The sequence below is a fragment of the Xiphophorus couchianus genome, chromosome 22, assembly GCF_001444195.1.
Source record: "Xiphophorus couchianus chromosome 22, X_couchianus-1.0, whole genome shotgun sequence".
Taxonomy (NCBI): domain Eukaryota; kingdom Metazoa; phylum Chordata; class Actinopteri; order Cyprinodontiformes; family Poeciliidae; genus Xiphophorus; species Xiphophorus couchianus.
This window is the reverse complement of record NC_040249.1, coordinates 22,610,026-22,636,299: the sequence shown is the minus strand read 5'-3', so window position 1 is coordinate 22,636,299 and position 26,274 is coordinate 22,610,026. Positions and strand designations below refer to the sequence as shown.

The 26,274-nt window shown below is 35.2% G+C and overlaps 1 protein-coding gene across 3 annotated transcripts; it reads right to left on the bottom strand.

Moving 5' to 3' along the window:
* Nucleotides 1-1,818: 1,818 nt before the first annotated feature.
* kmo (kynurenine 3-monooxygenase) lies at nucleotides 1,819-26,116 on the bottom strand. Of its 3 annotated transcripts, none has more exons than XM_028007900.1 (15): nucleotides 25,904-26,116; nucleotides 25,623-25,692; nucleotides 25,442-25,539; nucleotides 23,876-23,965; nucleotides 22,053-22,101; nucleotides 20,750-20,837; nucleotides 15,716-15,881; nucleotides 15,548-15,619; nucleotides 14,484-14,605; nucleotides 13,872-14,019; nucleotides 13,417-13,474; nucleotides 13,246-13,328; nucleotides 6,319-6,420; nucleotides 4,838-4,897; nucleotides 1,819-2,734 (listed from the first exon to the last, which is right to left on the bottom strand). In XM_028007900.1, the coding sequence occupies exons 1-15, from the start codon at nucleotides 25,964-25,966 to the stop codon at nucleotides 2,561-2,563; spliced, it is 1,443 nt and encodes a 480-aa protein (XP_027863701.1). In that variant the 5' UTR covers nucleotides 25,967-26,116; the 3' UTR covers nucleotides 1,819-2,560. The 3 variants fall into 3 exon arrangements, with proteins under 3 accessions (XP_027863701.1, XP_027863700.1, XP_027863702.1); XM_028007899.1 differs by having other exon boundaries at nucleotides 25,623-25,780; nucleotides 25,904-26,037; XM_028007901.1 differs by lacking the exons at nucleotides 25,623-25,692; nucleotides 25,904-26,116 and having other exon boundaries at nucleotides 25,427-25,539.
* Between the last annotated feature and the right edge of the window lie 158 nt (nucleotides 26,117-26,274).

Sequence of the window (26,274 nt, the reverse complement as noted above, 5' to 3'; positions counted from 1 at the left end):
ATAAGACGAAACTAAATTACAAGTAACTTTTGAGCAAAACATAGGAGCTTGTTTTAAGTAAATAATTCCTAAATTTTGACAAAAAAGTGCTAGTTCCATTGGCAGATTATTTCAAGTCAACTGTCCCTGCGCCGTTACCTAGCAACGCCAGCCAAGACCAGCCAGTTACCTAGCAACCCAGTTCTAGTTCCACTGGCAGATTATTTTACGTATGACAAGACATTTTTCCAAGTACTGGTGGGCATTTCTTATATTGTTGTATTTATTTATTGTGATAAATTTCTTATCATAATAATTTAGTTTCATTAATAAAATTAAATTTATTATTAAATGGAGTTTAACTGTACTGTGTAAAAGTTTAGTGTATTACAAATGGAAATTTTTGAATTTTTTCAGGAGCATTATTTGTGTCTGTGAGGCTTTGATTGCCGGGCTATGTAGTCATAGTTACCTAAAAAAATAAGTAACAAATAGTTCTTATTGTCACTTTTATTGGTGTAGCAATAGTATCACAAATATTCACTGCAAAAACAACATTTTACCAAGTATTTTTGTCTAGTTTGTAGTGCAAATATCTTAGCACACTTGAAATAAGACGAAATTAACTTAAAAATAACTTTTCAGCAAGATTATTTACTTGCGTAAGGTAAATAATTCCTTAATATTGCTGAAAAAGTACCAGTTCCTTTGGCAGATAAATTAACGTATAACACGGGAAAAATGTTTGCCAACAGAACTAGCACTTTTTCATCAATATTAATGAATTATTTACTTAAAAAAAGCTCATACGTCCTGCTAAAAAGTTACTTTTAAGTTAGTTTTATTTTATTTCAAGTGAACTGAGATATCTGCACTAGAAACTATACCAAAATACTTCGGAAGATATTCTGTTTTTCCCAGTGTTGCGATAAAACTTTAAATCCATGTTAGGTATCTCTAGTTATAAGTGAAATAATCTGCCAGTGAAACTAGTACTCTTTCATCAATATTAAGGATGGATTGAGTTAAAACAAGCCCCTTTATTTTGCTGAAAAGTTACTAGTAAGTTAGTTTTATCTTATTTAAAGTGTATTCAGATATTGGTAATATGTTGTGTTTTTGCGGGTTAAGAGGACAGCGAAGTTCGGGTCAGCTTGTGATTTATGGTGATACATTTTGGTTGGTACCCAACTGCAAGTGTGTAAGGAAGATAAAAAATAAAGCTTATTTTTTTAACCATAAATACATATTACTGTATGGATTCAGGAAAGAGACTCTATTTTAAACTAGCAGGTTTGTGTACTTCATCTCATTATCCAGTGCGATGAGATCTGACACTGTGAAGTGGCATTTGGTGAGAATATGTGAGGATTGCAGGAGTGTAATTAGGCAAAAGGAGATGAGATCAGGGTGGGACGTCCTGGGTGTCAGCTATGAATAGACATAATTAATGGATCTCCATGTCTAATAAAATCCCTTTTCACTGTGGACCTGAATGACTGAGTGGCCTCTTTGTTTTTTAATGTTTGGGGAAAAGGCACATGTGTGAAGTTTACTACAATAAAGTAGTAGTTTATCTACTTTATTGTATTTTATTTAATGTACAGGAGCAGAAGCTGCTGAACTGATGTTAACCACCAACTTTAGAGAAAAATTGTAATATTACAAGAATAAAGTTGTCACAAAATCAAAATGCAGGAAAAAAGTTGGAATGACGTGAAAAAACAGTAATTATATTACTTGAATAAAGTAATAATAAGGGAAAAGGTTGCCATAATATAAGAAAAAATTCAAAATATTACAAGAATAAAGTAAAAATAATACAAGAAAATATTGTAATAAAGAATAAAATAATATCTTTATTCCTGAAACAACTTTTTTACATCTTTATTCAGGTAATGTAACTTACCTGATTAAAGGTGTAGTAATAGAAGAAAAAGCTGTGATAAAAGAAGAAAGTCGCAATAATATGAAAATAAAATTCGTATTACAATAATAAACTTGAAATAACACAATAAAGTTGTAATTATGTGAGAAAGATTCACAATAATACAAAAGTAAAGCCATAATAAAACAGGAACAGTCATAATATTCTAACCTAAATATGTTTGAGAAAAAAATTATAATAATGTGAGAAAAAAGTAACAATGTGACATTAAAGCCATAAAACTATTAGAATAAGGTCGTATTTTAATAAGGCAGTAGTTTTATGAGTCTAGCTCAGTGAAAAATAAATAATTAAAATGAGGAATGTTCAGCATCTTTTGAAATTATACATTGGTATCAGTTTTACAATTAAGGAATTGTTTTCATGGTTACTAATTAATTTATGCATATTATATGGCTGTTAGATCTACAAATAATTTAAAAGAAACATAAATCCACATCAATGTACATTAATTTTATTGTGACAAATAAAAATAAGGACTTATTTTAATGTGAAAATGTTATATAAAGATGAAATCTGTTCATTTGCTTTAATTGAAACATCCTAATTAATCAAATCTGAAGTCCACTGCTGCTCCATTATAAGATTTAATAATTGGATTTGTTCGTTCCCATGTTCTGAGGCTCCTGTCTGTCAGATCTGAGAGGCGGCGCCGACACGAGGCAGCGTCTTCAGGGCGGCCATCTTGTTCCAGATCTTCTCAGCTGTGATAACGAGCTTGTTGATCTCTGGAGGATTTTTAATGAGCAGATAGGAGCCGCCAACAGCAGCTCCCACAGCTCCTAGCAGCAGGCCACGGTTTATCACCTGCAGGGAAACAAACATTGTTTGCTTGCTATGTATTGCAAATTTTTGCTCAGGTCCCTCTTGAAAATGAGATCTAGATCTCAACTGCTTTTATCTGATTAAATAAAGGAATATGAAACATGCTAATAATAATAATAATAATAAAAGCACCTAATTGGCTTTGATTCAGTCCTTAATATACTGCAAGTTTCTGCAAATATATAACATTTCCAGAGTGAGCTGTGTTTGGTTTTCAACTGGACCGCTTTGTTCAACAAATACGCTGCAAAAACACAAAATCTTACCAAGTATTTTTGTCTAATGTCCAGTGCTAATATTTCAGTAGACTTAAAATGAGACAAAATTAACTTAAAAGTAACTTTTCAGCAAGATGTAGGAGCTTGTCTTAAGAAAATTATTTATGAATATTTCTAAAAAGAACTACTGTAGTTCCACTGGCAGATTATTTTACTTATAACATGGAGGGAAAAAATCTTAGTGAAATTAAATATGAATAAAATTCAAACTTTTTAAATCAATATAAGGAATCATTGACTTAAAACCAGATATTGAGATATTTTTGTCTTATTTCATGCATGCAAAGATATTTGCACTAAAAACAAGACCAACATTACTAGGTAAGATTTTATGTTTTTGCAGTGCATCAACGTTTGTCTATTAATAATCCAGTTACTCGCTGTAGAACATCAGCTATGGAGAGACATTTCATTCAAAATTAAACAAATAAATGTAATAATTACATACAGTTATTTGAAAAATTATGATAGCTATTCTGTCAAATAAATATTAAATAATTTAATGTTCCCATTAAATAAAACATTGTGTATTTTCCTCTCTCCAAATATTTCATATTTATTTATTTCAAGATATCTTTACTTATTTTAATATTTCTTGATATTTATTTCATTTTGAATTAAATGGTTGTCCATAATCAGCATGCTGCCCTATTACTCACCAAATTTATTTATTTTGTTTTCCTTACTAACACAAAAGGGATTTTAGATGTTAAACATGTAAAATCAACATATAATGACAAAAAAATATATATACATTTTTGATGAGAGAAAAGTGCAACAGCAAAATTTCGAAGAGTAAAAATGCATCTTTTGTGCCAAATGGGGTTTAAAATTATTTGGCAAATGATGAAGTAATAGCTTTTCCTCATAATTTCTATAATCTAAATAACTTTTTGAAATAATAAAATATTACTATATGTGCTTAAGTTTTAATGATCATTGCATGTTGTTATACTTTAAAGGAAATATGCACTTAGAGACAAAAGATTTGCTCTTTTTGTGGAGCAACATTAAAATATTTAGAAAAATTTTCATATTTTCCAAAAATTGCTTCATTTAGCTGCTTTCATTGCTATACAGGTTAAGCTAATTCACCAATAACACAGCATGATGTTGCCACCACTGTGTTTTCATAGTGGTTAATGTGTCATTAATCAGCAAAGATTAATGAGAAAACTGAGATTAAATTATACACAATTGAACTATTTTAAAAATTTTAAAATTGATGGTTTGTTTTACAGATTTCAGAGTCAATGGTGTGGAATAGATGCACATTTTCATTCATATTAACAAAACTGACCACTTTTTTTTTGTCCGTCACATAAAATCCCAATAACATTTTGGTTTTTGCAAAATGGGAAAAAAATTCAAGCAGTATAAATCGATTTGTAAAGCAAGTATCCATGATTCATAGATTAACATTACTGAGATCTGGCCTTTAAACATAATGGACTTTACATTACAGTATTTCCAGGATGCTCTGTTTGAGCTCCATCTTCTTTCACGTTTCTGGCGGCTTCGTGAGGTCGTTTTAGTATTCCCCTTCATCACATCCATTTTAACCTTTGCCAACTCATTCACTTTGGGGTGGAAACGATTTATGAGGTTGGCTGTGAAATCCCTGATGTCTCTTTGACTATCAGCAGAGAAACCATTAGCACGAGTCAGACACTTCCTGGTTCAAATCAGAAACATTTCTGCTCCACACAGCAACATATTCCAGCTGGAGAATCGCATTTTAATGCTGCGACTTCACAAGAGTGATGGATTAGAGAGGAAAATTAAACAGAAGGAGGAAGAAACTCACTTTGTCCTGCCAATGCCAGCGCTCCACAGCGACATGGTATCTGGTCCTGGTGAAAGTAACCTGAAAAACCAGAAAGAAACTAAAACCTGTAAGTTAAAATGCATAAAAAGTCTCAACACACATCTACACCGCAAAAACACAAAATCTTACCAAGTATTTTTGGTCTAGTTTATTGTGTAAATATTCTAGTACACTTTAAGTAAGACAAAACTAACTTATAGATAACTTTTCAGCAAGATATAGGAGCTTGTTTTAAGTAAATAACTCCTTAAAGTTGATGAAAAAGTACTATTTCCATTGGCAATTTATTTCACAGTCAACTGTCCCTGCGCCGTCTACCTAGCAACGCCAGCCAAGCCCATCCTGTCACCTAGCAACACACTTCTAGTTCCGCCATGTTATTAAAAAAAAGTACTTTATTTATCCCAAAGGAAGTTAAATGTTGTTGTAACTCATTAATTCAGATTATAAGTATGGCATTTACTGTATAATTTATCACAATTAGTTTCTTATGGTAAGAATTTTCATTTATCATTGTCATGATAAATTCCAACTAATGATTTTTTTAAAATAATTATATATTTTTTTCAGTTTGTTGAATGAGAGTATTGATAAATACAAATAAATGTGAAAATATTAAATACATTTACTGTACTGTGTGGAGTTAAGTGTATTACAAATGGGAGTGTTTTTCAGAGGCAGTACTTGGTAAAGTTTTACAACGTATGTCCACTAATAATCCAGTTGTTCTCACTGTAGGACATCAGCTATGGAGAGACATTTCATTCAAAATTAAATAAATAATGTTATTAAGCATGTTAGAAAGTATTCCATTAGATAAATAAACTAGAACTTTTTCATCAATATTAAGGAATTCTGCCAAACTGGTAGCTTTTCAAAGTTTCTCATTTTCTCCTTTCACTCCAACCTAATCTTATTTTTTATGCTAAAGCGGTTTTAAGGCAGAGTGGCAAAACATGAAACTGCTACTTATTAGTTACTCTGCAGGTTGTTGCTAGGTAGCCAAAGAATGAGTGAGTTGCTAGGTAACCAGAGAGAGTAAGTGAGTTAGTTAATTCAGCCAACTTTGCTAGCTAGCGGAGAAATTGAATTGCCCAGCCCTAACAGTAGCTACTATGCTGCAGTGACACATTGCATAGCTTGGATAATTCATATTTTTTCAGGTCAACTGGTTGTTCCTTTCTGTTTCTGTTTATTGGTTTAGATATGCTGGAGAGACGGAGTTAAAAAGAGACAATTTTGCACCATAAATCGGGTTTCTGTTCTTTTTCCTGACATCTTCTGTTTGTTCTGTGTTCAAGCTAATAAAACGAACAACTCTGCCTAAGGCAGCAGCTGCAACAAAAACCAATATGAAGGGTGCTTCATAATTTGTGTAAGATTTTTACGTGATTTTTAAAAATAAGAAATCACGTTATTGTTCTGTAAGTGTTGTCAGCAGTGATCAAAGACACACTTACCATTGTGTAAAGAGGAATAATCGTCTTCGGCATGAGGAGGTGAAGTAGATTGTCCACATGTTTTCTGAAAATAAACCATTTGGAGTTGACGTGCGCCCGCATCTGGAAAGTTAAACAGCAAATGTGTTTGTGAGGTGAATCAATGATGGTGAACTCCATTTTAATGTAAAAAAAAATTAAATACATTTATTTCAAACTATCAAGCCAGTTTCTGCTTCAGATGATGAAATGGATCATTTTCATGTTTTGACTACTGATTATCTGATGCATTTAGAGCTGCAACTAACTATTACTTAACATATTTTTCAGCAATGATTCTTACAATCAATCGATTAATATTTCCTTAAATAAATAAACCGGAACTTTTTCATCAATATTAAGGAATAAATATAGCCAAAGTGGTGATTTTTCCAAAGTTTCTCATTTTCTCTTTTCACTGCACCTCGATCTCTCAATTTTAAAGCAATTTTGAGGCAAAACATGAAACTGCTACTTATTAGTTACTCCTCTGGTTGTTGCTATGTAACGAAAGAGTGAGGGAGTTTTGGCAGTTGGCTGATTTTCAAAACGTGAGAGCCCACACAAGAGTCGATAAAAAAAATCTTAGGTATAACGGTTGGATCGCACCGTGTGTGGTGTCCAGCCCCACGGACAATCCTATAAAAATCCCTCTTTATCATATCCGAATTTAAAGTAAACAAAGACGACTGACAATGTAGAAGTAATAGTGATGGTTTGTGAGCTTACTCTGAGCGATAAAAGACAAAAAGAAAAGGCGTTGGATAAAAGAACGGAGATGGCGCGAGCAGCGGCTGTACTACGATACGGAGGTGAGTTGTTACGATTAGCAAGCGACAATCTTACAACGAAGAATGTTCTAGAACTGTCGTAAGGGGGAAATCGGGGCAAAAAATCATGACATGTGAAATGGGCTCGAATGTGATAAGAAAGATATCAAATATCGCACTAATGAGAAGGTACGCCTCCCATTAGTAACCATGGAGATAATGCCGTACCGTCATGTAGCCTAGCATGCATAGAAAAAACTGGTTAGCAGCTCGTCTTTGGTATGTTTTAAGGCTGCTCCGGTGAATGGGGAAACGCTCTTTATGACATAGTGATGTAAATGATGTGGTGTGAATTCAGGCAAAGTCGTAATTTGATCAACACAGGAGGGAGGAGGTGTGCGTCAGTTTAAAAACCGACGCACACCTAAGCTAGCTATTTCCAACTTGCGTAAATATGGCTATGAACCCCAACCAGGCCTGCTACACTGACAGACGAATTAGCTTGATTTGAACAAGTAAAAGCCACGAATAAACTGGCAAAAACAACTTTGGAAAACAATTTGAGTCGCTCTGTTCAGTACTCCCGTCCCTCACTTCCAACGTTCGTCACGACGCCTCAAATGAGTAAGTGACGTAGTTGCAAAGGGTTAATAGTATGCTGAGAACATGCTAGCTAATGTTAAAACAGCAAGATAAATGTGGGTAACCATGGCAACAAGGGAGCCTTTAACGGCTGGTCTGTCTGTAGTCAAGTTGCGCGCGCATCCACCGTGTTTACAAATAATCCTCTATATATTATAATACATGTTATTATATACAAATGATGGTATACCACATATATTATTATATATAAAGTAAGTAATATAATAATAATACTATAACAGTATCATTATCTTATTGATATTAAATGTAGTGATAATAATAATAATAATAATAATAATAATGTAATAGAATAATAATATTATAAAAAAATTTCTAATTCATTTGTTTATTATTATAAACAAATTTAAATTTTATTCCACCATCCATCCATTATCTAACACAAACAAAATCTTTTTGGACTGTGGGAGGAAGCCGGAGCGCCCTGAGAGAACCCATGCATGAAAATTTCAAGATTTTTATTAATTCTTGAAAATTGAAGAATTATAGTATTGGAATTATAGTGTCCAATACAAAACATATGCAACAAAAATTACAATTTCACCTTATTACCATTGTACATAAAAAAAAAAAAAATACTGCACAGAAATAACCGCTGAAAAAAGCGACAAGTACGGAAGCATCAGAAAAGGAAGTAAGCAAAGGAAAGCAAATACAAAAGAAAATAAGGACACTAATGGTTAGAATCAAACATTTACACCATAAATGTTCTGCATTTTGGTTGTGAATGTCTTCCTCCGTGAGAACTTTCCCGTCCGGGTCAGTTTTTACTTTGCCCACAGTGACAAAACTGTTCCCACGAATTGTGGCGTCATCCTGAGCACCATTCTGCGATGTTCTGTCTGTTAAATCAGTTGCTGTGCAAACTTTCAGGTCCAGGTCCATTTTTTCTTTGGCACCAGTGGATGATTGGTACCCAGGGACTGGGGTCGCACCTTGAGCTTCGTTTGGCAGTGTCTCGTTTTTCAAACTAATCGCTTCGACTGTAGAGAAAACCTTGTCTGTCTCTGGGCAAATTCTCAGTTTCAGGTAAAATTTTTGTTTGGCACCAGTGGGAGATTGGTACCCAAGGACTGGGGTTGGATCTTGAGCTCCGTTGTGCAATGTCTCTTTTTTCAAACTAAGGACAGTTTTTTCTTTGACTGGAGAGAAAACTGTCTCTTCCTCCGTGTGAACGTTCCCATCCGGGTCGGTTTTTACTTTAGGAACAAATTTTCCCGTGTTCCTAAAGGCTCTGGCCACATTTCGAGCGCGGTTTTGAGACGTCGTGTTTCTCCAATCAATCGCATTGCAAACTTTCCCGTCCGGGTCAGTTTTTTCCTTGGGAACATCTTTCCCACTGTTGTCAGAGACCTGTTTCTTCTCCTGATCGCTGCCTTTTGACATTGTGTTTGTCAAGCTGATCTCTGTGACTTCTGAGAAATCTTTCTCTCTTCTCTTGGGAAGAATCGACTTATCCATCCCCTGGTCTTTGCTCTCAGGCTGAGAGCTGCCTTCATCCTGATCAGTCCCAGGAAAGTAATTGTCGTAGAGCTTCTTCATTCCTACTATCGCCAAGTGTCCGAGTCCAAAAAGTACAGGAACTGGCACCTTTCCGAAAATATTCATGGTGAAATGCTGTGTTTACAATCAACCAACTGCTGGGATCCTAACTGCTGTTCTGAGAAACAAGCCTTCAGAGCCTCATAGATCTTCTTTGGTCTATGATGTCATCTGTGACCTCATCAATGAACTCATTGTTGTTCTGGGGCAAGGTCTTGCTTCTGGTCTTTGCTATGGAAACGATCAGATCAGTTCTGCATGAATTAAACTATTGACCCATTGCACGTGACGTCACGGTTTCCAGAGCTCCGCCCACTCCGCCTTGACGGACGTCAAAGCAACCAATGCGCTCCTTTAAAGCTGGTCTAAAAGCAGACGTCTGGAGCTTCATATCGCTTTCATTTAGTTGATTCACCAACCTTGCTAGCTAGAAGAGAGGTTTAGCGACACTTGAAACGTTTTTGTAGAACATATTCACAGATAAAGGGCTTTCTCATATCTTAAATGGGAGATTTTCTGTTTTTTGCACAGTTTTGACTTAACTATTGCTCTGATTGTGTTCTTCTTTCAGCAATTGGCTTTTTTGAGTCTGTATGTTCAAGTTTGGAGTTTGGTAGTAACTAGCAGTGATGTCAATAACGCGTTACTTAGTAACGCGTTGCCATTTCATATCCAGTAGTCAGACTACAGTTACTTATCAAAATTATTTTGCGTTACTGTGCATTACTATTTTCATTTGGAATTTAATTTTATTTCCTCTACGCGTCTTGTCGAGGGATCGCCGTTTCCATGCGACAGTATCAGCAGCAACAGAAACGTAAACAATGGAGGGAAGCGGGAGATGCGCATTTTGTTGGTAGAAAAACAGGAACTATTTTGAGTTTTTGTCGCCAAGTCCGATTATTATAAGCGGCTGTGGACTTCTTTTTTTTTTAAAGTCACTAGCAAATTTAATGAGTCGCGGGTTGCGCTTTTTGGGCTCGTTTTTGAACGTGAAGTTGCTCATTTGGTGAATAAGCAGACATAAACCCCAGAAAATGTCTGACCTCCAATTAGTTTTAGTCAGACTCTCCCTGTCCATCATTTCCCGGATGATCCGTCCCGCTGTGTCTTTGTTAATGTCAAGTTAATATATTACCTGTCAATTACGTCTTTCTATCCAGAACATTGGAAACATCGAGACTAATATGAACAGCGCAATAAACGTGAAAACAGCTACGAATGAACAAGTCCGTAAAGTTGTTCAACTAAACGGCATTATAATTATTAATATTAAGATAAGTGCCACAAATCTGTGCAGCAGCCATCTGGACTGTGGAGCCGCAGGAGGAGCGTTGCGCTCTGACACCAAACGCAGGGCCGTAACTCACAACCTGGAGGCTGGGGGGCACAGGGGGGTTAAAATCCTTAAAGTTTTCTAGACAATAGTGGACCACACAAAAATATGCACAAATTACTAACTTTTTTTTTGTACTGTAACCATTAAAAAATCTCCCCTTCAGTTCAACCTTATAAATGGAGACACATTGTTGATGTTACTATTATAAAATCGCTTACAATTAAGTTTTGGCAAAGATCAATGTAATTTTCACAGCGTTGTTGTTAGCAGCTGCTGAAAGTAACTTAAAAAAAGTTACTTTTAATATAACTTAGTTACTTCCCAAATCAAGTAGTAATCTAACTGAGTTACTTTTTCAAGGAGTAATCAGTAATCCGATTAAAGTTACTTTGTCAAAGTAACTATGCCATCACTGGTAACTAGTTACTTTTACTTGAGTAACCTTTTTGAAAAAATTTACTTTTCTGAGTACCTTTTACTTTTACTCGAGTAAATTTTATTATGAAGTATTTCTGCTCTTACTTGAGTAAAATTTCTGGAGTCTCTAACCAAACATCCACCAGACACACACCTGCAGTTTATGTTTGTTATTGAAAGAAACTGATTTGGAAAATTTTTATTGTTAGTTTTTGTTATTTATATGAATTATTGTCATTTTTGTCCTTAAAATTTCCAAACTTTCCACTAAACTTTATATTTTGTTCCATCTGATTATGTAACTTTTAAATATTAAATGATTGATAAATTGATCAGTTACTCGGTACTTGAGTAGACTTTTTACCAAACACTTTTTTACTCCTATTTGAGTAATTTTCTGGATGAAAACTTTTTACTTTTACTCGAATAAAATTATGTGGAAGTAGCGCTACTCTTACTTGAGTATACTTTTTTTTATACTCTACCACCTCTGCTCAAGTTAACGATTAATCGGTTACTAAATTAGTTGATGATTATTTCAACAATCAATTAATCGTTTGCTCAATGTTTAGTTTTTGCTGGACACTTTGCACCTGTTTCCAGGTCGTCTCTCTGCTGGATGCCTTTTATAAATCCCTGCGTTTGATTTTAAAGCAGCTTGTTTTCCTGCAGAGGAACAAACTGCTTTTTTCTTTCCTGCTTCCAGCGACTGAATCACTAGCAGCCCTGAGCTCCAGAGCGCTGGACTGTAAACCGGCAGTCAGGGGCTTTTAGCTTTCATGTTCCGAGTCAGTGGAGCAACGAGAAGAAATCTTTAAACAGAAGTCTCTTTAGCTGGGTTGATGATTAGAACCGGTTCAGAGCAATGCTCGGTTTTGGATTTGTTTGAGCAAACCCAGAACAATGATGTAATATAAACTGCATTCTCTAAGCAGAGATGCTCAGATCTGATATTAATATCTGCATCGGTACCTTCATTGTTCCCCATCCATAAGGGCAGATCTATTCAGTCTAGTTCTATGCTTTGTTTTTTATATTTACATTTCCTAATTCCACTTTCCGAACCATTTGAAAGGTTTATTGGAGTTTATTATTTATATGTTTGACCAACGTAGTCAACACATTGTTTTTGTCAGTTTCTTTATTATTTGTTCTACATTAGCTGTTTTACTCCGAATTTTACTGACGGAACAAATTAAAATTGGTTTTCCACATTTAACCAACATTGTGAAGTTATTGTTGTATTTAAATGTGCTGTGCTGGCGCAGAGTTATCAAATAGTTTTTCAACTAAATACATTTATGTCTGTATTTAAAAAAAACAACTAAATTTCAAGTCAATTCAGCATCATTTTTCTGAATTAAATCGGTATCGGCCGATAGGTGAGAAGAGTTGATCAGTGCAACCAATAAATGATAAAAGATCATTATCATCTTTTATAATGATCTTTTATAAAAGATCATTATAAAATCTGAAACTTTAGATTTCCTGAAACTAAAGTTTCAGATTTCCTCTTGGAATCTGATTTTAGTTAGTTGCTCAAATCTACAGTACTTAAAAAATTATCATGTTTTGTACTTTGTCTTAGGAAAAAATTCACAAATTAATTTTATTTTTCTGTATATCACATTAATATATTTTATTAAAGTATTTTATAAACACATTTAAACTTTGTCCAGATTCTATTAAAGTAATTGAAAGAAAAAGTCACAAAAACTTCAAAAGATCAGAAGTTTGATAAATTTAAATCATAAATAGTATCGATATTGTATTGGTATTGACATCAATATCCATATGAATATCAGTGATTCTGGCCTTGTATTTACTTTTGTTTTGGATCAATAAAAATATCTCGAATAGTTCAGCTTGGGAATCAAATATCTACAAAAACATAATGTAAAAAAAGCTTTTTTTTTTAAATAAAATATCTGAAATAGTGTGGCTGGGGAACTAAATTTCTACAAAAACTCAGGGAAAATAAATATTTTTAAAAATATCTGGTGAAATAGTGTAGTTTGGAAAAAACAGAGGGGGAAAAAAAGACATTTTCTGAAAAATATCTGAAATAGCGTGGATGGAGAATCAAATATTTGTATTGGAAAAGAACATCCGGAGTGAAAATTTCTAACTAAAACTAATGTAACTAAAAGTGCATGTGAAGTAGAAATTGAACAGAATTACTTCGACATAGTTGTACATGGCCAGATCTGCGATGGCGTGGTCGTCAGGAACCCGGACCCTGGAGTACTCTGGCAGCACGACACCTGTGCAGGTAAAACCCAGAATGACTCTGTTACCGACTCCGGACTCTTTCTGCACCAGTAGTTTGTATTTAAAAAACATGGCACTTACTAAAATCCTCATTGAACTGATTCATTATTTCATCAAAGACAATGCAGTCTTCAAAACCCTGAAAGCATAAAAGAAAGAAAGAATATGAGTGATTCTTTAGTACAGTTTTGAACAGATCTAAAGTGATTCTTTTCCAGAGTTAAGAACTAATCTGAAGTGATTCTTTGAGCTGAAAAGATCAAAGTGATTCTTTGGGGAGTTATGAACAGATCTAAAGTGATTCTTTAGGGCATTTTGAACAGACCTAAAACGATTCTTTGAATTGTCATGAACAGATCTAAAGTGATTCTTTAGGGCATTTTGAACAGACCTAAAATGATTCTTTGAATTGTCATGAACAGATCAAACCAATTCTTTTGGGCGTTATGAACAGATCTAAGTGATTCTTTAGGGCGTTTTGAACGGACCTAAAGTGATTCTCTGTCAGCCCGCCTCCCGTACTCGGCGGTACTCACGGCGTTCATCCCCTGGCCATAGAAAGGCACCACAGCGTGGGCCGCGTCCCCCATGAGGACGCATTTGTCCCCGATGTGATACGGGGAACACTTCACGGAGACCATGGCCTGAGCAGGCAGGCGGAAATAATCCCTCCTGAGGGCAGCACTGCAAAGGACAAAAGCAAACAAAACCATTACAAACTTGCTCAGAGTAGCTGATCTAATCTGATGTTTTCTTCCTAAACAACGGAGTCGCCCTGCTTGCAGTGAAAGCGTCTGTCACAGCTGGGTACTGCAGAGCGGCGCGATCTGTCCGCTGTGGTTTAATGAAAACGGGAAGAAAGCCCGCGCTGGGCTGCTCATGCCTGACCGCTCCGAATAAAAGTCTCAGACTTTATTAAGGCTACTTGCATCCTGCCATCTATCCGTCACCCGCCGAAAATTAAAAGCCTTGCGGCGGCAGGAATCTGTGTGAGCGTTCAATTTCACAGTCCGCTGCTGATGCGCCCGCTTTGGGTGGGGTGACGGCGGCTGAAGGTGTTTCTGACGACAACCCAACAGGTCGGGATGAAGAGGCAGGAAGGAGGAAGAGGAGACGCTGCGTCAGACAGACGGACAAAGGTCGCTTACGCTCCAATTAGCGGGATGGCATCAGGGAAGTATTTTTGGAAAAACTCAATGACTTCGTCTCCTGTGGTGATTTTCTCAAACTCCTCAAAGGGCATGAAGAGGGTGCAGGTAAACGTCTTGTCCTAAATTAGAAAATAAACAAAAGATGCTTTAATATTACCCTTAAAACACATTAAATTTTTATGTGGCCCTGTAGACCAGAGGTGTCCAAACTTTTTGCCACGTGGGACAAAAGTACAGAAGAGGATTAGGCCACTGAAAAAAAAAATGCTGACTTTGATCTCAGAAAAAAATTAACTGATTAAAATTAAGAGATTAATTACAGACCAAACAAAACAACCTAAAACCAAGGGTCATTTTAAATCACTACTTAAAACTTATTTTATTTGTTAGCATTTAATTAAGTCCTGATACTGTAACTTTTCTGTTGTGATGTTTTATTTTTATTTTATTTATTTACTTTCTTAATCTTCATAAATTTATTCTCGTGTTATTGTTTTTGTACTGCACTTGGTGCAGTTTAAACCTGTTTCTAAAAGTCATACATCAATAAATTTGATATTGAAAGTAGACCGATATTTATTGTGGATCCAAAACCTGAATTATTTTTTATTAATCTCAACATTGTCAACATTTGAAATTCAGAATTTGTTTTTTGTAGAAATCTAAGAATTAAGTTTTTTGTGTTTTTTTTTTTTTTTTTAGCAAATTTCCTTGTTTTTCTAGAAAGATTCTGAGATTACTCTCAAAATTTCTGAGATTTCCGGCAGAAATTCACAACATATTATTACTTTATTTTTGCAAGTTTTCTGTATCAAAAGAAATGCATCTAGTTTAACATTTTATTTGCATATTTTCCGCAAAAATTGTCACAAACATTAGTTTAAGTGATGTTAACTCCCACCTGCAGATGGCAGTATTTCTTACTTTTACAACACTGCTGCCTGAAACTGATGAAATCTGTTCAATCGAGCGAATAAACTGTTCTTTGTCGCGTTTTTTCTCCTGTACACGTTCAAAAAAGTAAAAAAAAAAAATGATAAAGAAATGCATTTCTCACTCACCAGGTTGGGGAGAGCGATCATCATGAAGGTGTTTCTGGGCCAGATGTGCAGGTAGTTTGGCTTCATAGCAAACTGCAGATTATGATGAAGGTGGAAATAAGCCAAGATGTGAAAAAGCAAAGTCTGATTGTGAATCTGAGCCTCAAGCCGAAGTAAAACCCGTCTGACCTCCCCGTTTCTCGGCGGCATGGTGAGCTCCATGTATCCGTGCGGGATGTACGTCTGGCTGTAGTTGAAGCGGCTGCGGCGCAGGAACTGCTTCCGGACGGCGGAGAACGCTCCGTCGCAACCGACGATCAAGTCCGCTTGAGTCTGCGTCTTGGATCCGTCCGGCCTGAGAATCAGATACTTCCACTTAAATATGATCAAAGTATGGCTGAGACATACGATTATTTTAATAATCAATTATTCTGTCGATTAATCGGATGAAAAGTTTCAACATTCTGTAACCACTGAAGCCTTGCTTTAAAGATGATTCTGACTTTAATATCAGAAGTCAGACTTTTTTCCCTCAGAATCAGAATTATTTAAATTGTTTATGCAGAATCAGGCAAATCTATTCATAAGACTCAAATCACGGGTCAACTGGATCAATCATAGAACAAAGAAGGAATATTTATGTGTTTATTTTTATATGCTAACAAAATAATTGACACAATACACCTAAGAATGTTTGGTTATTTATTTGAATTTTGACATAAAATTAAAATTCTGAGAAAAATTTTGAATTTTGAAAAAAAAAAAAGTCAAAATTCTGAAAAAAAATTCTATTTCTTTTTGTTCAGTGTCCCTAATCCTCTTCCATAAAAAGCATATTTACTGACAAAGGTTGTTTTTTTGTCATAAGTTGAAAATGCATATATTTTTATACAGTTTTGTCTTTATTGCTGCTCTGACTGTTATTTGAGTAAATGGCCTTTTTTGAGTCCAGTTAACGATTAATCGATTATCTCAATAATTAAACTGATTAATCGTTTCAGCCCTGAATTAAAGCAACTCTTCCACCTGAATTTAATCTAAATGTTTTCAACAATCTGTTGTTTTTAGCCTGGGAGCTCATTAATTTACATTCTTATTCTTATTTCATTGTAATATTTTAAAATATTTATTGAGTTTTCACATGATTGACAAACACAATGTAGCTCATGTTCATGAGCAACACTTTCCAGATTTTGCCTCTACCAGCTTTAAAGACTGAATTATTTCCAGTTTTTTCTTAGTAAAAAACCTCAGATTGAATGAGATGTGTTTTGGATCAGATTCTGTCTGTCTGTACTTTGACTGGGCCATTCTAACACACAGCTATTCTTTGACCTAAACCACAGATGTAGGACAGTTTACCGCTCACATTTGTGGCTGCAGTTTGAGGAAATGTAAAACTATAAAGCACCACACTGTAAAAAGTCACCTTTAAAAAAAACAAGAAAAAGTATAAAAAAAATATGGTATATTTTACTTAAAATAAGAAAATATTTCTGGAAACAGAACAATAAAATGAGACTTGTAAAAACTTTCCAAAATAAGTAAAAATATCTTAAAATTAATGTAGTTTCACTTATAACATGACCATTTTTATTTATGCAAATAAGATTATTTTCAAAATATGTAAATATTCTTGAATTATGAAAATGGTACTTGACATTTAAGCATTATATTTCTTGAAACTGATACAAAGGATGAAATTATTGGGTTTTTTATTAGATATTTTACTTTCTTTCTTGGTCATTTATTTATATTTAGACAATTTCTTTCTTTTACACCTTTTTCAGCTACATCAAGCCTCACAGTCACTTCAGGTGTGAAAATAAAAATAAAATCACTTTTATAGGTGGTAAATAGCAAGACAGATAGGAAATTGTATATAATAAAGCTTACTAAATATTCTATTTCACAAAGTTTGCTACCTTCAGTACAGCAAAAAACCACCTCTGTATCTGTCAGATGCTACAATACAGCAGAAACACAGAAAATCTGTCAAAATTGACTTTGCAAAACACAGAGGGTGTTCATACATCTGCAGAAAACTCATTTCATTCCTACAGGGTTGAATAAAAGAGTAATTACAGCGGTCAGTAGACATAACCCACAGTAGTAATTTTCTTCTTTTTATGAGAAATCTTTTAAACAAATTAAACCTTTTCTGTCTTTTTCTCTAATTGCGCAGCCATTAGATTTAACCTCTCTGTTAGCTGGAGCCTGTCGAGTTTGAAATGAATTACTGGGCTTTGTTTCCTGAGCCCCACATGCTCTCACCACAGCAGGAAGGAACTTTGGAAATCGTCTTGAACGGTTGTCACTGTTGCATTGTCGACTGCAGTTTGTTTTAAATCGTCATTTTGACACCTTTTAGCACCAGTAAACAGGGATTTTTATTGCTAAAGCTGATCTTGAACATGTTATGATAGGTTTATGGACAATAAAAAACATGTTCATTTAATTTAAATAATGAGATACTATCTCATTATTTTAGAATTACTTATTTTAGGGCGTCTTGTCACTTTAAATAAAAATAAATTGCTGCTGGCCACGCACCCTAACTCTAAATTTATGCAGCAAGTGAATTCTGGATGGCAGGTCAACAACAAAACACCAAGATCTCAGCTCGGGTTGCTAGGTAACGGGCCAAGCTTGGCTGGGGTTGCTAGGTAACGGGCAGTGCCTGCTGATTTGTGACGTTACATTCCGAAGGTTTTTAACGAGGCTCATTTTTCAGACTCCAAAAACCATAAACTTATTGCTAAAAAATGGCTGGTTGATTTTTTTTTTTTTTAAGTGCTTGAGCTGCTTTTAGGAGCAGCAGACACCCAAACGGAAGTACAAAAATTTTTAAAATATGAATTTGGCAAAAAAGGTAATATTACAGCCCAACAGATAAAAAGTATACTTTAACCCACAACTTAAGTTTTTTTTGCTCCCCTAATAAATAAAAATAAGTACACTCTGTACACGTTTTGTTGATGCAGACAACAATTTCCACTCAGTTAACAGTGTTACCTATTATTAACTAAACACAACAAGAAATTTGGTTTAGAAAACCAACGCGACTTACTTCACCTCCCAAACCAAAAATAAGTTGAATAAATCTAATATTAATTTAGAATTTCTGGTAATATTAAGTTGAAAAATTATGTTAACCAAGTTACTCTATTTTTTTTTTTTACATGTGCTCAAGAGTACAGATGCAATTTGGTTCCAAAGTTATTAAACTACCTTTTCAGACCACATAAAACCACGTTTTCCAACTGATTAAACAGTTTATTGGAAATGTTTTGTAATTTTCACGAGCATTGTTAATGATAGCAGGTATGTAACACAAGGAACGACAAAGCATCTGGGGTTGACCTGTTTGTATGGGGGGACGGGGTTCCAAATGAAAATCTGCTTAGGGCCCCTAAAAGGCTTTGGCTTGTCAATGCAAATCAATGCCAAATATTTCAAGATATTCTAAGCTAGATTTTCCCTCCACTTTGTATTGGTCTGTCTCAGAAAATCCCAGTAAAAAACAACAATGAAAAAAGTTAAAGGAGCTGTAAAATTTCTGCATGGAGCTGTGGGCGTTAAAATAAATGGATATTTTTTAATTTCCAGATAAGACTGCATTTAATTTGAGAATTTGTATACAACAGTTTGTGCTTCTGCCTGGTGCTTTAATCATGAGCTGAAGCGTGAATCCTCCCACCCGAAAAGAGCTGGAGGTGTTTCAGGGTTAATTGGATTGTAAATTGTGCGTCACATTTTCCTCGGGACACTCAGTTATGAAAAAAACTAATTACTTACAGCCGTTAAAAACACAACAAGTCCATTACATTTCTAAACCCTCGTCAGCTAACACAGTGTTTTTCAAAGCGGTGCCTTTAGGGGGCGCTCAGAAAGTTGAAGAGAAGATGAGAAAAAAAAAAAACATAATTATCTGTCAGAGATGGTTTACGGATCAACATTTTTATTTATTTATTTTTTTTGCTGAACCCAAACACACCAAATTCTGCAGCACATCTACATTTAAGGTTGTCAAAGTCAAGCTAGCATAACTGACCTACTTCACTCTCCCTCGCTGTTTATTTTATTTATTAATTTAACATTTTTCTGACCTGGTTATCTGGTTGTTGAAGTGTTGACAATTAGTAGCAAAGTACTGTGATCCTTTTTCTTTTATATATCAGGCGGACATTTAAGATTTAGCGCATTATCTTGACAACTTGACAGCTCAAGCCAATGCTAGTCATCATAGGCAGCAGCAGTTTGTCGGGATCTGATACCCCTGATATCAGGGTGCAAATTATCAAGAGGGGATTGTAATGACAATTTGTACTGTATGGTAATGAAGGAATAATGTATTATCTAATAATGACAATTTCTGCCACAGAACTCATAGCCATTTAAAATCAGAAAGTATGAGATTAGCATTTATGCTAACTTAATGTAATAATTATTGAATAAAAAAACTCTGAAACTTTTTGTTTCTCTACATATTTTATAATTATGTACTTTTGCTAAAAGAATCTTCTTTGGGGGGTGATGACCAGAATTGGGAAGTAACTAGTTACATTTACTCAATTACATTTAGTTGAGTAACTTTTTTTTGAAAAATATATTTTCAGTGCGTTTTTGTATACTTTTAGTACATGTCTTCAAAAAACGTTACTCAAATAAATGTGTAACTTTCTCTGAAAGTTTACCTGGCAAACTCAAGCACAGTGTATTTTTAGTACACTGTACTTTTTTACTTTTATTTGAGTAATTTTATTAAAAAGTATTTCTACTCTTGAGTAAAATTTCTGGATTTTCTACCCACTGAATGAAAAACAAACATGTTTGAACCTAAAATTCACCAGACACAGACCTGCAGTTTTGGTTAAAGTTTTATACTGAAAGAAACTGATTTGGAAAAAGAATATGTTGCATGATTTTGTTATTTTTTGTAACTTATATGAATTATTGTCATTTTTGTCCTTAAAATATTTAAATTTCCACTTAATTTTAGAGTTTGGTCCATCTGATATAATTTTTAAATATTAAATGATTGATAATTTGATCAGTTTCTCACTATTTGAGTAGACTTTTTACCAAATACATTTTTAATCTTGAGTAATTTCTTAGATGGCTGCTTTTTACTTTTACATGAGTTAATTTTTAGCGACTCTACCACCTCCTGCCATGGAAAGTGAACTTATAGGTCTCTGCATACGATCACTAACTGTTTACCTGGCGAAGGTCATTAGTCCGGTTTCAGCACGCCAGTCCTGCAGTTTGTGGTCGAAGTTCAGCGTTGTGTTTGGATACGTCTCTGCCTCTGTGAGAGTTACAAAAACAGCCTGTGATGCAACACCAGCTGCCATGTCTTCTTACAATATACCCAAAACTTTTACTCCGCTAACCAGAGGGTCAGCAAAAACTGAACGATCATCAGTGGAACCGCGGAGCTGCAGCAGGGATCTGTGCAAACTGATGGTTTTGGGTTTTCACACTGCAAAATCCCTTTATCTTCAGAGTTCAGAGCGGCAGCCGCCTGAATCAACCACGATAAGAGCAGCGACAATCTCTCCAGCGCATCCAGGCAATCTAAATTAAAAACAGAGCCAAGCTGCCACACTTTATCTCTCAGAGGCTCCTCATTAAATATTAGGAAAAATCCTTACAGCTACAAAAAGAAAGGAAAACACATCCCCTTATGTCGCCTATTTAAGGAATGCCAGGAAACGTAAATGGAGAGAAACGTGCCAAAATCTGGACAAACGATAAAAGAGCAAATACTTTATAAAGAGGTGTGATAATAAGTAACAAAAAAATATTGAATGATAAACCAGGTTTTTCATTACTTTACTTTACAATTTTGATGTTAGTTAACGTCAAGTTGTTCAGTTCAGCTCATTACAGTTCAGTTTGAATAAATTCTGTTTGAAATAATCGCTTCAGCTCAGCTTATCCAGTTCAGTTCAAATTCATTTTAGTTCAGTTTTCTTCACTTTATTTTAGTTCTGTTAAAAAATATATTTAGCTCAGATTAATTAAATTCAGTTCAGTTTACATCAGTTCAATTCAGTGAGTTCAAGTGAATTAAATTCAGTTTAGTTTAACTAATTTTAGTAAAATACAGACAGATTTAGATGCAGCAGTTCAATCCCATCTAGTTATAAAACAATACATTCAGATGCAGTTAATCTAAAAGAAAAACAAATATGAACATTAAATATCATTCCTAACTGAGCAGTAATGTTACTTATAATTTAAAAATAATAAAATACACATTATTAAGTTGAAAGAATGAAAAGAAAAAACATTTGGCCTTTTAATGCAGAAAACTAGCATGTTTAACTAGTAGAAATGTGTCCAATATTACAATTTTATCAATATTCACCAATAATTTAACCTCTAGCCACATTCCCAGAGGGGTGATGCATCAGTAAACCGCTTTTATTCGACTTCTTTCTGCAGCTGATGTAACAAAAAATACGTCATAACTCGATGTGTCTAATTCAGGCGTGATTCATCTATTTTCCATTCTTACCTGTTAGCAGCTCTTTGTTCAGATTGGCTCTGTCAACGGACAGGATGTACTGAAAAGAGAGCAATATTTAATGTACCGGTAGTCCAATCAAACAGAAATGTGAACATGTCCCTTCCTGGTGTTCTGGAATATTTTTGTTTTATTTAACCGTGAAGGTCCCTTAATGGGATTATGAGCCTCTGCCAAACTGGCAGCAGGAAAATCATTTCTATTTTCAGACGAGGCTCACATTTATAATTAGTAAAAATATGTGTTAAAAAACAACAACGCTAGGGCGTGCCGTGGTGGCGTAGGGGACAGCGTGACCCATGTTTGGAGGCCTTGAGTCCTCAACGCGGCCGTCGCGGGTTCGACTCCCGGACCTGGCGACATTTGCCGCATGTCTTCCCCCTTTACTTCCCCCTTTCCTGTTAGCCTACTTTCAAAAAATAAGGGACACTAGAGCCCACAATAAAAAACACCTTTTTAGTTTTAATTTATCATACACTGCAAAACCGAGTAATTTTGGTCGAGTATCTGGTACGAATATCTTCTTACAGTTCAAATAAGACAAAACTAAATTACAAATAACTTCAGCAAGAGGTAGGAGCTTGTTTTAAATCACCAATTCCAATAACAAAATATTTTCCCATGTTAAGTTAAACAATCTGCCAGTGGAACTACAACTGGGTTGCTAAGCGACGAGTTGGCTTGGCTGACGTTGCTAGGCAACAATTGTGAAATACTCTGCCAGTGGAACTAGAACTTTTTTAAAATCAATATTAAGGAATTACCGACTTAAAACAAGCTCCTATAGCTTGTAATTTAGTTTTCTCTTTCTAAGATATTTGCAGTAGAAACTGGACAGAACTTGGTAAGATTTTGTGTTTTTACAGTGTATTTATTTGTCATTCATCTCTGGAAAAATATAAGATTGAACACAATGCCAAAGCAGAAAGACATCAGCAATAACCTTTAAAAAGCATCTGTGGTTTGTGAAAAGTTTATTTAAGACGTCTGGAAGGCGTTCACTCCTGAATAATTAAGTGAATCTAATTTGACTTTTACATTCACTTAAAGGTCAAATTGGGCAGTACTAAAAGAAATCCAACTCTAATAAGAACCCCCTCCCCCTAAAAAAACAAAAAATCTTCTATAAGAATGGTATTTGGGGATGTAAAACCAATGTTACCTCTCAGATACAGTGGTGGTGGAGTGGTGATATGGGCTTGCGAACAGCAGCAAAATAACAAAGGTGTTGCAACTGCCGAGTGTGATTGAACATCAGTGATGGGACTTTAAGATGGCGGTGCAGAAACTAATATATCTCCTCCCCACAGCCTGATGCTGCCACCACCATGCCTGGGTGTTGGGTTGGTGTTTCCAGGGTGATTTATAGTGTTAGTTTTCCACCAAAAATCGGGTTTTCCTTCTTTTTTTGCTTCATTTTTGTTGAGTGAAGAGTTACATCTTGTCTCATGTTTATGACATCCTGATTGATTAAACTTAATTTAAAAGACGCTGCAGTTTTTTTTTTTTCTTACCACAATATGCTCAATACTGACCTCAATGTTAGTCCAAACTCTGGAACGATTAATATTTTATCTGAAGGTAAATTTGTACTTCTGATGCAATCCTTACAAACCTTTTCCCAACAAGATGTTTGTTGCATAGTAGAGAAATCGTCTTTCATTATGGGAAGCGCTCGCTAAAAATGTCAAGGTTTATTTTTTTTGTATTTATTATTTATATGAATAACAGATTTCATTGCAACAGAAACTTTATTAACTCCTAAACTAAAAATCTACCAAAGCTTGGAAACGGCGGCTGTTCTGTAGATTTACCTGTCCTTTCTTCCCATACGGGATCGGAGATTGTTTCCCACTTAGCGAATGAATCATCCTGGCATTCATCGGGATTCCCTTAGAAACAATCTGGGGAAAGAAAATGGAATAATTAATAATAAAACTGAGGCGAAACTATTCAGGAAGGACATTATGCATTACTTTGTGCTGGACTGTTACCCAAAGAAAGTACTTTTAGAAGTAGCTATACTGCACTTTTTACTTACTTGAGTGATTTTATTATAAAGTATTGCTGTGTTTACTTCAGTAAAATTTCTGGGTACTCTACCCCAGCTTAAGCTAAAGTAAGACCTCTTGTTTGTGCACAAAGTTTGTTTTCCAATGTATTTTTCTACCTGCTATCAGCTGATACAGAACTAAGATGGCGGCCGTAACAGAACGGGAAAGAGAAACGGTCCAAACAGATTCAAAATGCATTTTATGCAGTTCTTTTAAAAATATATATATATATAAACACTCAATAAGCTCCTTACGTTTATCTACGGCTACGTTCACAATGCAGCCTGAAGTGACCCAAATCCGATTTATTTTTTTATGCGACCTATAGCTGACATTTTCGTCACAGTCTGAACAACACAGATCGGATTATCTCGGATAGGATGTGACCCAGGTCACCTGGATATATGATCCTAAACCCGATAGCATCATCCGACCTGAACGTTACTGATACTGGACAAACTCTGCGTCCTGATACGCACAAACGGGAAGAAAAACAACAACCATGGCGGACAATAATGAAGATTAAGTTGTTAATGTGCTGACTCCAGTTGGACAACAACTTTAAAATCGTAAGATGCTAGCTCCACCGCTAGCATCCACGTTTAGTCCGCAAACACGTTTATTGCGCCCTCTACTGCGCATGCGGGACACTTTCAGGTTGTTTGTAGTTCACACTGGAGATCACAAACAAGTCGCATTTGGAAGTGTGAATGATCACGGCAAAAATAAATAAATAAAATCAGATTTGACAAAATACCGGGTCACTTCAGGCTGCAGTGTGAACGTAGCCCAGGTTTTTCTTTAAAACCCGGCATATGAAAAATGTTGCTGTTATGGAAAGGCGGTGGACCCTCTTCATACAAGAGAAAACTCAGGTTTTTTTAAAAAAGGTTGCTTGTCAGTTAATCGTTAGTCGATTGATAAGATCGATCGTTAGATTAAGTCATTAATCGATAACTTGCGCCTGTAAACATTTGTCATGTTTCGTAAATGTGCTGCCTGAATTTGTAGTCTTGTAATCGAGTTATTTGTATTAATTTATGTTCATTTAGTCTTTCAAACACCAGAATTTGGACATAATTTTACATTTTAATCTGCTAACATCTTATTTGAATATTAAGATGTTCTGATTGGTTATTCAGTACCACATACATTTTCATTCTTGGACAGTAACTTTTAGCTTTACTTGAGTAAAACTACATTGAAGTAGTTTAAGTTTTACTTGAGTACAATCTTTGGGTACTTTACCACCTCCTATCAAGCCTATGCTAATCTCTACAGCGGACCTTTTCTCCACTTGTGCATGAGTACCTTCCATCAGCATACCTTATCCTCCATTCCAACATGTTTCAGGGCTTGCCGGCCTCTGTGGGACAAAGCCAGGTTGATGCTTCTGCCTTTCACTACTTTGGCTTTCCGAATATCTGACCGAAAACACACAGAATAATTTGGTCATCAGTTGAGTTTTTTCGTTTTTCTTTTGTTTTGATTTGTAAATAAAAGCTACCTTCTCTTGTTTCAAAGACTTCCACCTCAAAGCCTCTTTTGGCGAAGAAGCAGGCGTTGAGTGCCCCCACCTCAAAGACGAAAAGAAGTGCTTTGATAATAATGTCAGCACAGTTCAAAATGCCTTTTCTGTACTTTCTGTTCATAGTTTCACTTTTCCTACATGACACGATGAAAGAGTAATGCTTTGTAAAACCAAACTGATGTTTGCACCCAGATAGTGTAAAATAAATACTATATACACATTGAATTGGTATTTTCACTTTCATTTTCCCTTCTTACCAACCCACCGCCCACCACTGCCACCACTTTCTTGTCTCCTCGTCTGTGCGCTGATTCCTCCATGTCGCTCAGCAGAGTTCCCCGATGGTCTGACCCGGCTCTCTGTCCGGTTCAAAGAGCTTTGCAGAACTGCTGAGTTTTGATTTAAAAGAGGAGGGGCGTTGCATATGCCACTACACTCTGATGAACTTCCCTGTAACTATCAGTTCCTCTTTCAATGCAAATAGAAACAGGAGATAGCAGGGCGCTCGCTGCAGTCAGGCGACAGATTTTAAGGGTAAAAGTCTCAACTTGTTAGCAAATAGGATTTAAATTACTTCTCAGAGTTTTGCTGGATGCTACTCTTATGGTTTCAAGAAATGTCTCACTTA

Coding starts and splice junctions, on each gene's coding strand:
- kmo (XM_028007899.1), bottom strand. CDS start 25,767: ATGAACAGAAAGTACAGAAAAGGCATTTTGAACTGTGCTGACATTATT. Junction 22,102..23,875: donor CGTATGGGAAGAAAGGACAG/GTAAATCTACAG, acceptor CTCTCTTTTCAG/TACATCCTGTCCGTTGACAG. Junction 6,421..13,245: donor CCATGTACAACTATGTCGAA/GTAATTCTGTTC, acceptor TTAACTTTCCAG/ATGCGGGCGCACGTCAACTC.